The following is a 14,156-nucleotide window of genomic DNA, read 5'->3' as shown; positions in this document are numbered from 1 at the left end:
TACAAAAATGATCCTATTGGTGCCTTATCCATGATTCCTAATAAGGTAGTAATGGTTCAGGATGTATGCAAGTGCTACAATTGTAAAATTGGAGCCATAGGATATTTGGAGATTTTCAATGCATTTGATAAACTCTATGAAAATGGGAAACTTAAAGATGAATTCTCCATAGTTGAGAAGAAGGGTTTAACCAAAACCCTAGTTTTCCCTATTATCTTTAAAATAGAATGGATATGCATTGTGTTGAGTAGAATCCATGATGGAGCTTTTTGGTTAGAAATAGGGCTAGTAAAGTTCACAAAGAATACTGTACATAGGGTTATTGGCATTCCAACCCTAGATTAGCCCAAGACCCTAAGGAGTAATAAGAGGGAGGCAATTGAGAAAAACATTGGTGCCAAGTGGAACAACATGGGTATGAGAATTGACACCATCAAAGAGCCCTTACTAGATTTTGCTGTAAGGATTATATCTCACAAATTTTACCAATCCAACAAGTTAAACAGTGTACCCTGCATAGCAGTGGATGTTGCTTACAAGCTAGTGAAAAAGGATCATACTTATGATCTTGCAGAGTTGATGATGTAGCAAATCAATGAAAACTTGGGAGCCATAAGGAAATCAAAAGGGGCTTAATGCAAATTTGGTTCAATTTTAATATGCATGTTTTTATACATTATGAAAGAATTCCCCTTAGTAGAGAAGGTGAAATAGGATTCAAATAAGACTATCGTTGAACAAATAAATGGATTCATTGATCAAATGGGTGAAAACTTTGATGCCCAAATGACTAGTTATTTTGAGGACTTCAAACAATCCATGAAATAGAGAATGAGAATTCTAGTTTCATTGGTGGAGCAACATGAAAAAGACATTTGTTTTCTAGTGGATATTGACTTTAATTACATACAAGTAGTCATCCCTAGAGTGAGATGGCTTAGACCACTAGGTTATGAACTCGATGTGGATCAGGCTTCAACAACTATTACAACATTGCTTGCAAAGGAAACTGATAAAACTGCAAAGCACTTTGGGACATATGATGTTGTCAAATCAAGAGTGGTTACAGACCTCAAGACAACAACAGTAGTCAAGACGAAGGACAAGATTGTAAAGAAACTTAAGAAGAAATTTGGTGTTGAAGAGATAGGTACTGCAGAAGAAGTAGAAGAAATAAGTGATGATGAAGAAGAGGATGACAATGAGAAAGATAGGGATGAGCAAGAGCAAGGGCCACTTCAGTTAACTCAAGGCCTAGGTGAAGATGAGGATGAGAGTGACAAAGAAGAACAAGTCAAGGAAACATCCATCCAAACTAAGGTCATCAAAAGAAAGGAAAAAGCACCACCTGCTCCTCATCCCAGGCCAAAGAAAGTGGAAAAGCCTGCACCTAAGAAGCCTACTACAAGAGCTACTACACAAAAGGCAAAGGAAGAGGCAGAAAAGAGGAAGGAATCCATTAAGAAGACTGAAGAAGATCCAAAGAAAAGAAGAAAATTTGTAGGTCAACCTGATTTAGATGAAGAAAGGACAGAATCAGAAGACCACAATCAGTTTAAAATGGTAAGTCATTCACCAAAGTCTTCTATTGACAAATTATGTGCTAAGATTAGGAATGGTGACATGAATGACTTGAAGAATGTAGATTTTAATAAGCTCATTAAGGATGAGTAGAATAAAATAGAGAAATCTGTCTATAATATGATGGCAGAATATAAACATACACCTCTTGAATTGGATAGCTCATTGCCAAAGGAATTATATAAGATTGTAGAGGATAAATGTCATTTTTTACTACAAACTACGAAGGAAATAAGGGAGTCTACCTTAGCAGGGATGTTTCCTGATTTGACTAAAAGTCAAATAAAAAATGCAGTCAAAAGGAACAATAGTAGATTTACTCCCAACTATAGGGCATTTAGAATTTTACAAAATAAAATTGAAGAGGTTTTGAGCAAAACCACAAAAGTGTGGAAGATTATTTACAAGAAAATTGATGATGTATTTGATGAAGAATACAAGGCAGAAGCAAGTGCCAAAACAAAGGAAATAAAAGAAGCAAGAAGGAAGAAGGTAGAGGAGAAGAAAGTAGAAGAGAAGAAAGTGGAGGAAGAAAAGAAGGATGAAGAAGAGGAGGAGGAAATGATTAAAGAAGAGGAGAAGGGGAGCAACAAGAATAGAGTGTGCAGGACACACAACTGAAACCTCATAGCCCTCCTCATTCTACCATCACACCTACATAAATAATCAAGATAAAGGATATTATTGATATTTCTAGTCAAAACATCAATCCATTAACTGCAGAGGATCTAGCAAAGATTCTTGACCAATCAACACAAGTAGTTAGACTATGCTCAAGCCCAATGCTGGTCAGTGTTGATGAGTTGGAAAAGGTCATAGTGAAATTAAAGGAAGTCAAGGTGCAAACACAAGAACCACCTATGAACACACAATCTACTAGACTTCTACTCCTTCCACCTCCATCTCTACCAAAAGAAACCACACAAGCACTTCAGGAGCCAAGTACAGTAGTAGGGGATCATAAAGGAAAATTAGTACAATCAATAAGTACACCCCCAGCTAGAATGACAACAGAAGAGAAACAAATTGAAGAGAAAGAAGAGACAAAATATAAGGAGGAATCTGCAATACAAACTTTGGGTGAACTACCCAAAAATAGGTACTCCTACAAAAACTCTTCAGTAGTTGAGCACTAGAAAGCTAGAATTGCAAATTAGAACACCAAGCTCAAGCTCAACAAAAGTAGCTAAGAAACTTCATTATGGAATTCCTGAGCTTGATGAAGAAATAAAGATACCCTATTATGAATCAGGCACTCCCATAGAAGAAAAGGTGAATGAGATAAAAAAGTGCATTGGATAGAAGAAGGAGACAAGAGGCACTTAGAAAGGATTATAAATAGAAGCAAGCATTAAATGAAATTAAGGACATATTCATGGATGCCTTCAGCCTATAGTCTCCAAATGAATCAAGACCAATTTTTGAACAACTATCAGATATAGTTGATCAAGTAACAAATGAGGACCATGACACCAACACCAAACTAATGGAATGGTCAGAGAAGAAATTCCAAGGTAAGGTCAATGAGAAGATATCAAACACTATCATTTTGGGACAAGTTGACCTAGCTAAGAAATTAGATAGAGTCAAAATTTTACTTGGGAATATATTCTCCCATTGCAATAAATTGTGTGATCTTTCCAATTTCATACAAGAGATCAACCAAAATTTATTGAGCTTGGAGAGAAATCTAAAGATTTCTGGCATGCAACTTCCTACCAATCCAACTCAAAGTGAGAAGCATTTTTCTCAGATGCTTCACACTCAAAGGGAACTAGCTATATTAACAGTAGAGGAGGCTAATACAAAAGCCAAGTTAATGCAAATTCAATCCTCCATCACCCCTCACTTGGAAGTATTTCACAAGGAGAAAATGTATGCAGAGATATTCTTGATGAAAGATCCCAATCTTTCAACACATGAAGGACTTGTAGACCTAGCAGCAAAGCTTGCACTCCAACACAAGTCATTGGATATTGCATTAAACAACTAGGATGCAACTCTGAAGATACTCTTGGAGGTTGATAGCTCATTTTTGGCTAAACATGATATTACTCCATAGAACCCTTTGACATTAGTATCAGAAAAGGGGGAGATATATAATTATAAGGGGAGTAATAAGTAAAGGAGAAGATAGGTAGATACTATGGGTAATTACCATATTTTGACAAATTTTGATCATTTTGATTACATTCTTTCACTCCATTCTTTCATTCATTTTGAGAATAAAGTGGAATGATTGTAATTAGCCAAAAAGGGGGAGACAAGGAATAAAGGAGTGAAGTAGAGATGTAAAATTTTGGTAATCACATGGAATATAGGGACATCACATAGATCAGATACAACATACAGGCTCATAATGCAGAAACAGGTCAAAGGATAGGGAGGATCAGGTACATTGGTACAGAATTTTAATTTCAAAGACATAATCAACTTAGGGGGAGTCATAAGGTATATTGCTACTCACAATTTTTGAAATTTTGCATGTAAGTTGAGTAAGTGAAGAATGTACTCAATAAGGATAGGATCACTAATGCTTAGTTAAGTGTTTTTGACACTCATGTCAAAGGGGGAGATTGTTGGTCAAATAAATAGTATTGACAAATGAGTGTCAACACACTTAACCATTTTCACTATGTGTGCCAAGTACACAATAGATGCTGAGCCAAAATTTCAATAGGTGTCGAGTCATAGTTAGTGCCAAGAAGATCAAAATATGGTATGTGTCGAGTGATCCAAAATTGTTCATGTGCCAAGTAAAAGAATCATTCAGATGCTGAGCAATTCAGAACAACATATGCCAAGCAATATAGGATATAACAGGTGCCAAGTAAACCAGAAAATGTAGTTGATGTTGAGCAATCTAGAAATAGTATGTGCTAAGCATTAGTAATACTTCATGTGCCGAGCAACATAGGATCAACATAAGAGTTTGTATTTGCACAAACTAAGATGTAAACCGTCTTTGGAGCTAACTTAGAGAAATTTCAAAAGAGGAAAAAGGATAAGAATGAATCATTTACATTCCCTATGCAATCTGCATGCAACCAATTAGAAAAATGGTGAAGGCATGCAACCAATAAGAAAAATGCAAAGTATGAGCAAGAATTTGAGATTTGATATGGATTGTAGATTCATACCTAACCCTAAGTCTTCACAATATTTATAAGGAGAAAAAATGCACCATTGTGTGGAGTGGAAGAAAATAGTATAAGGGAATATTATAGAAAAAATTTAGTGTGAAAAGAAAAAGACTTAGTGGAAAGGATAGCATTTATACATCCAGTTGATCAGAATAGAATAGGGGACATATTCAGAGATCAAATCAAGCAAGGATCAGAAGAGGATGTGCAGATCAAGTACCTGAACCCAACAATTTGAGATTGTATTCAATCAGATTAAAAGTTCTAATACTCTCTCACAATTGTATTAGAGGTTGAAATCCTATGGTGATAGGTTAGCTTAACAACTAGGAGGAGAGCCTTTGGAAAAGGTCAAGAAAATCCTATGTATTAGGTGGGTTTAACAACCTTGTGTAAATCCTTTAATAGGGTGACACTTCATGTAAAGTGTTTATAAACCCTTTCAATAGGTCACATTTAACAATGTGTTGTAGGAAAACCATCAGAAGTGGTTGAACTCATTATTGCAGTGATTTTTGTGGGTTTCATCCCCACCCTAGTTTTACCTTGTTATTCTTGGAGGGTTTCTGGGTTACCAAATCCTTGTGTTATGTGTTGATGCATGTTTTCATTTCATGTTTTTTTATATGTTTACATGCATGCAAATTTTTTTTTATAGTTATATGTTATTAAGGGTTTGAAAGGATAAAAATAGTGTACTTCTGATTCAACCCCCCCCCCCCCCCCTCTCAGAAGTACTCTTCCCATTGAACATTCCAACAGCTTTTTCATCATGGCAAGTTGACTCTAATATATCTATTTCTTAGGAGCATATCTTTGACCTTTTTTTATTTTCTCTTGATCTATCTATCTCTTTAGGGCAAAAGCTTGACATTTCCATTTGCTTTGGATTTATCTCTACCCTAGTGTTCAACCTCACTACTTATCAACTATGCATTCAAGATTAGCTTTCGCTCTATGCTTTTTTCTTCGGAGTCAAATTTCTCTATCATTTTGACTTGTTCATTCTTTGACTTAATTTGTTCCCAAATTGACCACTCATTAGTCAAAGAAGGGAAATTGTAATCACCTAAAAATGGTCATCTAGACTATGAGCCCCCTTTCTAGCATTTTTTCTTAATTTATTCATTGCTTATTCTTGATCAAATCATCACTTTCCTATTTATCCAGTTGTAAACTATGGTTTTTCTACCTTATCCCAAGTTTTTTATTTAATTGAAATAACTTGGTTCCTTTAATTAAATAAAGTCCCTTATCCTAAGTGTGCACATGAGAAACATTATTCCTATTTTAAAAAGAATAGAATACATTTTTGTGTCACATGAGATGCAAACTTTCCAAGGTGGGTGGAATCTTTATTCTTCTCCACACATTAGTTTCCTCTTAATCATATCCATTGATCTTTCTTAGGTGAGATTCTTGTGCACATGGATCACTCAAGACTCACTCTCCACCATTGATTTTTCCTCTTAATCTCTACTATCTATTTCTCTTTAAAAGGAGGCTCTCTCCTCACTCTCACAACTCTTACAATCTCATGCTATTGTTATGCTATAGATTTTCTTTTGAGCTTTGGGAGCACTTGGAGCACCCATCTTACACTTGCATTTAGCTTAGTTTCCTTTTATGCATAACTTAGCTCACATAGCTTAACTAGGTCGCTTTTATAACTCTTCATACTTGTTAGCTTAAATTTTGCATCTTGCATCTCATTCTAGTTTACTTGCATTTGCATTGCACTCATCTTGATTCTTGGATATTGGAACTCTTACCTCTACTCCTTTGAATCTTTCATTCCATGGTGCACCTTGCAAGGATTTATTAAACTGGGTTCATTTGAGAGCCACAATCTCATAGCTCTTGCATGCCATAGATAAGAAGCTATAGGCTGCCTCCTATGATACTCTTCATCATGGGTATTCTCAAGTATAATGGTCTATAGAAGTGTATCCACTTTTTATGCACACATTTTTATAGAATTATAGAAGTATGCGATACTCCTCATCATGGGTATTCTCAAGTATAATGGTTCATTTGCAGTAGTGAAAATATAGTGAGGGGTATGATAGAGGGGTATGATATGCAACATACCCCTACACAAATTTCCATCTTTGAGCTACTAGAGTTATCCTCTTTGCATAAGGATATCCTAGAGAAAGAGCTACGTATTGGTAGTGTCCCTACTGGCATTGATGCAAATGAGTTCCAGGCTATGGTCAATCATATCTCCACTCTACATTACCTAACATTTTCTGAAGAAGATGACAAAGCACTCAACCATCCACATAATCTTACACTCCATATTGAGGTTCAAATCTATTTTACCTGATTTAGATGTGTGCTGATAGATAATGGTGCAGGGTTGAAGATTATTTCTTTCAATGTTCAACAATTGGATATCTCTGAGTTTTCTATTGATCTTAGAAAAAAGATTACTATCAAGGCTTATGATGAGGTTGATTTCTCTTCCAAAGGTTTAATTGTGATACCCATTTGAGTTGGTCTAGTTGAGAAGGACATGGTTTTCTAAGTTCTTGATGTCCCGCTTTCCTATAACATTATGCTAGGAAGACCTTGGATACATGACATGCAAGTTTTTGGGCATCTACTTATCACCAACGTATCAAGTTCCCTTTCTATGGCACACAAATTTCTATTCCTAGGGACAATGTTATGTCAATCAATACAATCACTATTGTTGAATCCTTGGTTTCAAACAATAGAGCTGCTAATGAGGATAGAACTACACTTGTTGACTGTGAGAGAAAGCTTAAGATGATGAATATTGGTATGTGGGAATACACTCTTGACTTTATTTTTTCACTTTTGGGAATACACTTTTGACTCTATTTTTTCACTTCCCATTTCTCTATGTTCTTATGGGAAACCATTTGAACATATGAAACCTTCATCTTCAGCTATGATGCTCTATGGTATTTTTGTCTAGTCCTCAATTCCCCTAGAAGATGAAAAGGAAGATCAAACTATTAAGGATTGGATTTATGGTGAAGAAGAGATACCTAATGAGGTTACACTCATAACCCCTATTTCTCCTAAGTGATATGGCAAGGGTTATGAGTTTCTTAGAAATATGGGTTATCCAGGACATGGTCCTTGGACTAATAATAAATATGCTCCTATTGAACCCACGAGTCACACCAATGGACACAAAAGCAATGTCACTACTATCTTGGGTTGTGCTCTTGATGACAATCTACCTATCTATGATCAAGAACCTCCTACTACTAGTGACTTAGAAGTTGGAATTCAACCTATTGCTACTACTACTCTTGAAGATGAGGACTTTGTGCCTTCTACCTCCATTCTTTGGGGTGAAGCTGAGATACACAATGATTACAATGTTGAGGCTTCCACTTCTAGATAACTAGAGTTTGATGAATCCGATGTAGAGGATCCTAATAGAGACAAAATCAGAAAGGACATTGCTAACCTTGTAACACATGATCAAAGTACTAACTCTAATGAATACAGATGCAACTCTCTTTCAGCTGCATCTCATGAGCTAGGGGTAGATGTCATACATGCCTATGCTAAACAAACCAATGTAGTGGACTAGTCATTCATAGGGTTTGATGAGTTGAACTCTCAACTTTCTTTAGTGGACCACGCTGATTCTTCTAGGGTTCATCCTGATTTGAGTATCTTTAAAGACTTCCTTATAGATTCTAACTCTCTTGTCACTGGAGACAACTCCCTTCTCATTAAAAATTTAGAATCCTCCACCTCGCTGTCACTCATGCACCCCAATCTCATTGATTGGTCTTTGCAAAATAAATGACTTGAGCTACTTTCCTTTCAAAATGACTATGAGATCACTCGCTACCTTAACACCATTGGGCCCGTAGTCTCTTCCACTAGTAAACTGACTATCAACGTGAGATAAAAGAATATCAAGTATCTCAGTCACAAAATAAAAAGAAATATGAAAAAGAGGTGCTTTGATGGTGAAAACCACTTCGTGGTAGTGTCATAGCCTTAAAGTAGTCAAAATAAAGATGTATCCAAAGGTGAAAAACTCTTTGAGGTGCTCGAGGACAAGGTACTCAGTAGTCTTCCCAGCTACTTTCAAGACATATCATCAGTGCTAATTGAGCCTACAACAACTATTAATCTAGGCACAAAAGAGACTCCCAAAATCATACACATAGCTTAGTCCTTGTCAATAAAAGAAAGGGAACATCTTTATGCACATAGTCACGTGACATTCTCTTTAGATTTTAGGAAAAAATGATTAATTCTTTCAATAGGAAAGTACAAAGAGGCTTCTAATTTATCAAAATGATGCTTATCTTCCACCTATTTTGAAATGTAATTAGAATATTTAAAAGAATATTCAGGTAGTTGCTAGATGTTTGGTGTGTGACAAACTCTCCCATATTGACTTAACAAGATCTAATTATATAGAGCCAAATCAAGCAAGTTTTGAGTTTCTAATTATTACTTAATTTTGAAATGCCCACTATTACATGTGAAATGTCAACCTTCAACCACTCTAAGTTTAGATGTGATATTAGATGAGACATATAACCACTCTAACATGCGACAAAATGTTAAATCTTGATAATTGTGTACATAGACTGATTCTCTTGTAACATTATCTTCTCCCAACAATATGAATATATACAAAAATATTTTCTTCCTTTTTCTTCTCTTTGATATTTGTAAAAGAACTCAAATATAAAGACATAGAACATGGGAAACTTCCCTTGTGCAACCAATCAGACCTGCCAATAAGGAGAATAAAAAAATCATCATTTATTTTGAATTTGGCTTCAATTTTTTATATGATTTGCTACATCAATACTGCCATCACATGGCTTACAATTTCTCGTTATTTTAGCTCCACAAAATTCAAGTGAAGAGTTTGAACATATGCACCAAATAATGAATCGTCCAAAGTCATCCAAATCACTGATTGAAAGCACCACAATCTTTTCTTATTTCACCTTCATTCCCTGTTTTAACTCCGACTCTTCCAAGCTTTGTCATGCCATTAATAAAAGCAGATTCAAAGGAATTCTTGCTAGATGCAAAACTATTCACTGTACTTGTTGAACGAGAATCAGTGAAAAGAACTTGATCAGATGTGAATAACCCTTCTCCAAATTGTAGATTTTGATAGTACACATTATCAAATGTCCTCGGAGTTATTGGGTCCATGTCAATGGCGACACTAGGATCTACATTCTGAGGACACGCTTGTTGCAGTTGGGTTGCATATGAAGCATTAAGAGTGGGATCTATTGGATTACTGAATGTTCTGTTTGCAAATTGGTTGCAGTGAGAAAATCCCACTGTATGAGCACCTGTACAAATCAAAATTGAACTCTTAAACAATATTAACAATATTCATAAGATTTTGAATAGTAATTTTTAGATTTGATTGTGTAAGTTTTTATTATTATTATTTGGAATTACATACAATGATCCATCATGAGGATAAAAGAAAATCAGAAGAAAAAATATTCAAAAAGAAAAAAATTTACAAGTTTCGAATCATAAGTTTTTTTCAATTTGAAATGTTATGAAAAAACTTACACAATGAAATTGAGAAATTATAAATATTTGAACTCCTAAACTATACCAACAATATAAATTTAGACAGATTATAATTCTGTAAATCAAATGTTTTACAGTACTCTAAAAAGGAATATAACTATGTAAATAAAATGTTTCACAGTATTCTAAAAAGGAATATTTTTACCTGAAAGAGCAACCATGTCAGTTTGAGACAAGCCCTTCGATGCAAACATGCTGTTTAGCTGGTCAAGGTTGAATTCTGCCTTTGGTAGATTTCCAGGCACTCTGGATGCCATAGAAACCAGTCCATCTTTACGGCCCAATTCTACACTATAAGAAGGACCTCCACCCTACAAAAATGTGAAAAAGAACCAAAGATTATGTTTAATTCCTGCAAAACATGTATAACAAATTTACAATGATCTGACTATTCCCATATCAAATTTAAGGCTAGAAGGAATGAATTAGTTTTCTACCGTTCATAAATTTGAATGCAAGATTTTGAATTAAACTGTGTATATGTTTTTAATTTTGAATCATATTCAGTAATGGAAAAATACAGTATATGTGTTTAATCAATGTTCCAAATGATTTTGGACATGATTCATCTTCATCACCGTATACACGTTTTTTTATTGACGCTTAGAATCACATTCATTCATTCTTAGCGATTCCTCTTCTTCATTAGAGTATATATCTTTTTTAATTGATGTTTCAAATCACAATTACTGATTGGTTGAGCTGGCATTAGTAAATACTGTATTTGGTTTATATTCAGAATTTGTCAGATGTTGGATCTGTTAATTTGGAATTGAATTTTGTTGAGCAAAAAAATACAAATGAAAAGTCAATTTTAATTTCAATTGATAATTCTAATTCCATCTCATGAGGTAGAATTCACAAATCCTCACTTTGAACCAAAATGGAAATTCAAAACTCATATTCCAATTCCAGTCTGATGCATCCAAACTGAAGATTATTAAAAAAAAAAAATTGTTCCTTCCAATTCCTGTTCAGTTCCAGTGAACAAATGGGCCCTTTAGTATTTCCTCATTCATATGTTTTGAATCGATATTTCAGATCACACCAAATGATTCTCAGTGATCCCTCATCTTCATTATTGTATATCACACCAAATGATTCTAAGTGATTCCTCATCTTCATTATTGTGTATATATATATATATATATCACACCCCACTAATTTAGAATGATTAGAAATTGATGAAAAATACATCACATAAAAACATAAACAAAGCTTGGTCCATAAATCTTGCATTCAAATTTCAAGATAATTTGCTTGTTCTCCTAATACCTATATGAACTTTGTCAGTAAATTATTCTGGATTCAAAATTCAATCAAAATAACTCACGTCCAAATATTAGCTATCCTCCTTACAAACTGTACAGCTGAACAATTTTCAAAAAATCGAAAACATCATTGATTTTTCTGAAAATTTCAACATTTGATCTTCATGATCTGCATAGTTTGTAGTCGAAAACAACAAAAAATTGGAAAAAAATCACTTCGTTTTCGTGAATTTGGAAAAAAAGAAATTTGACTTTGTTTTGTCTTTAGTACATTTTATCTGGAGATTAGCCTGTCCCTATTATAAATATAAAAAAAAAATCTCTAGATAATTATCCATCCTTGTAACAAATTTAAACAGAAAGAAGAGAAAAATACCAATTCAACAACATCTCTTGTAGCCAAGGCAAGGATGTCAGCACAAGACACAACATTTGGGCAGAGTTCTTCCACAGCCTGCTTCGCCTTGATCACAGTATCAAATCCATCCCCAGCCAGAGATAAGTTGTCTGAATCGTCTTTCTCAGCTTTATTACTCCCACTGGATTGAATTAGAACAGAGGCATCACACCCCTGTTACAAAAATTTGGAAAAAAAACAAGAAAATTGTCATTTTTATTTACATAAATCTTAAATCAAGACAATCAAAGAAATCCCAATGGGAAGATTATAACAGATTAACTTAATAGACTAAATTGTTTAACAACTATTAAATTCTATAATCCCAAATATTGATACTAAAATTTTATATACAATCTTACCCAAAAACATAACAACATATTTCGTAGATGGCAGAAATCTTCTATCTTCAAACTATTGAATGCCCAAAGAGTAATTCCCTGAAAACAATTTCTACCATGAACGCCGATTTCTTACCTCAACAAAGCAGTCGTGAAAGAAAAGCCTGAGAGTTGCAGGAATTGTAACAAAAGTCTGCTGAAATTTAGTCTGGACTACTTGTTTAACAGTGGATTCCAAATTGGGGCACTTGGAATTATAAAAATTCTCACTAAGTTGGGCTGCCCCAAAACCAAGACAGAAGAATCCCACAATCACATATACAAGGACAAGTGAATTCGTCGACATTTTTAGAATTTTTTGGGCTGCTGAGGATCGAACCCGGGTCTTATAATGTTGAACGACTTGAAATATGAACTGGTCATGGCTACCAGGACCTTAGAATTTTCAGTAAATATTTTTAATACAGCAGAAGAATTGGTCATGGCGGCGACTTCTACAAACAATTTAATATTTCCAAACTCTAACGTCATGAGATGTAAACATTTTGGATGCTTGTTATGGATTTTCTTTGAAACAATCTTATGTTCTTGTTTACGATTAGCATGTCCATATCTAATTAGTTAGAAATAAATGTTCCGCGTATTTAAGTTTTGAGCTGTTCGTGGAATTTGTGCTGTTTTTTCTAGCATGTGTCGTGCTGAAAGCAGGTGGGCAAATGAATGGAAGATTCGTCTCATTTCAATTGTCATGCTAAGTAGGTGAAGCTACTTCCTCCCAGTCAAATATGTGAGTTGATTTTACCATTAAAAATTTCTTAACTTTTTAAGGTGAAGAGCGCACTTTGTAGCATTTGGTGTAGGTCTGCACATGGAATTGTTAAGGAATCTAATCTATCAAATTTACTTATAGGTCTAACTTAGTCTGAATATATTTATGGATTTTTCTCAAAATTTCAGTGTTTGATCTTCATGATCTGAATAAAAATTTGGGAAAAACTCACTATTGTGAATGTGGGAAAAATAATAATTTGACTTTGTTTTGTCTTTAGTGCATTTTGGATGGAGATTAGCCTGTCCCTATATTTATCATATTTTATTCATGGTGGATGGGTTCTATATCACATACCATTATTTTAACCAATTGCGTCTAACTAATTGAACTATAATCCTTTTGCAACTCATTTACGTTTTAATTATGATCCCAAACTGATCTAATCTATTGTTGGTGTTATTATGCTTCCATTCATTCATCAAAAAATTCAAACTATGCACCAAAGACATGAATATAAAAATAACACCCTTTGCTCATCTCAATCATCATAAAGAGATCACCCTTTGTCATGTACTATTTTGTTTTGGATATCTCATACCTCTATTATAGCCCTAATATGTATTAGCATCCTACTCACATTACCTTTTGTATTAACAACTATATATCAAAGTCAAATTTCGATTGCACTTGGTCTACTACTTAAAAATTTCATTACTTATTGCATCTCCATGTTATTTTAGCTTTTGATATCCCCTCCTCCTCCTTATATTGTATTCCTTTTATGATATACATATGTTTCAAAGCCCTAGCTAGAATAAACTTGATTTTAAATCAAAGATTAATAAACTTAACATTTCATATCTTATAATGCAATAATATATTTCTAGATGTCTATTTTTCATTATATAATTGCATTTAATTAGTAGCATGTTTGTAGAACATGCTTTATATATCCCATCCTCTAGGATCCATTCCCTCATGATGGATATTCCCATCTTTGTGCATGATACAACTCCTAATTTTGCCCAATGTGTCCATCCTCTTACATTAAGTGATAATGATATAGTCCAT

At 34.3% G+C, this 14,156-nt stretch overlaps 1 protein-coding gene across 2 annotated transcripts; it reads right to left on the bottom strand.

Annotated features, from left to right (window-relative positions):
• Positions 1-9,476: 9,476 nt before the first annotated feature.
• LOC149580746 (peroxidase 51-like) lies at positions 9,477-12,785 on the bottom strand. Of its 2 annotated transcripts, none has more exons than XM_089814639.1 (4): positions 12,450-12,785; positions 11,952-12,146; positions 10,450-10,615; positions 9,477-10,051 (listed from the first exon to the last, which is right to left on the bottom strand). In XM_089814639.1, the coding sequence occupies exons 1-4, from the start codon at positions 12,657-12,659 to the stop codon at positions 9,654-9,656; spliced, it is 969 nt and encodes a 322-aa protein (XP_089670765.1). In that variant the 5' UTR covers positions 12,660-12,785; the 3' UTR covers positions 9,477-9,653. The 2 variants fall into 2 exon arrangements, with proteins under 2 accessions (XP_089670765.1, XP_089670774.1); XM_089814648.1 differs by having other exon boundaries at positions 12,335-12,778.
• Positions 12,786-14,156: the final 1,371 nt, after the last annotated feature.

The sequence above is a fragment of the Cupressus sempervirens genome, chromosome 1 (genome assembly GCF_028749045.1).
Source record: "Cupressus sempervirens isolate cs-2001-9-10 chromosome 1, ASM2874904v1, whole genome shotgun sequence".
Classification (NCBI taxonomy): Eukaryota; Viridiplantae; Streptophyta; class Pinopsida; order Cupressales; family Cupressaceae; genus Cupressus; species Cupressus sempervirens.
Note: the sequence above shows the minus strand (reverse complement) of the source record. Positions and strands in the feature narration are given on the sequence as shown.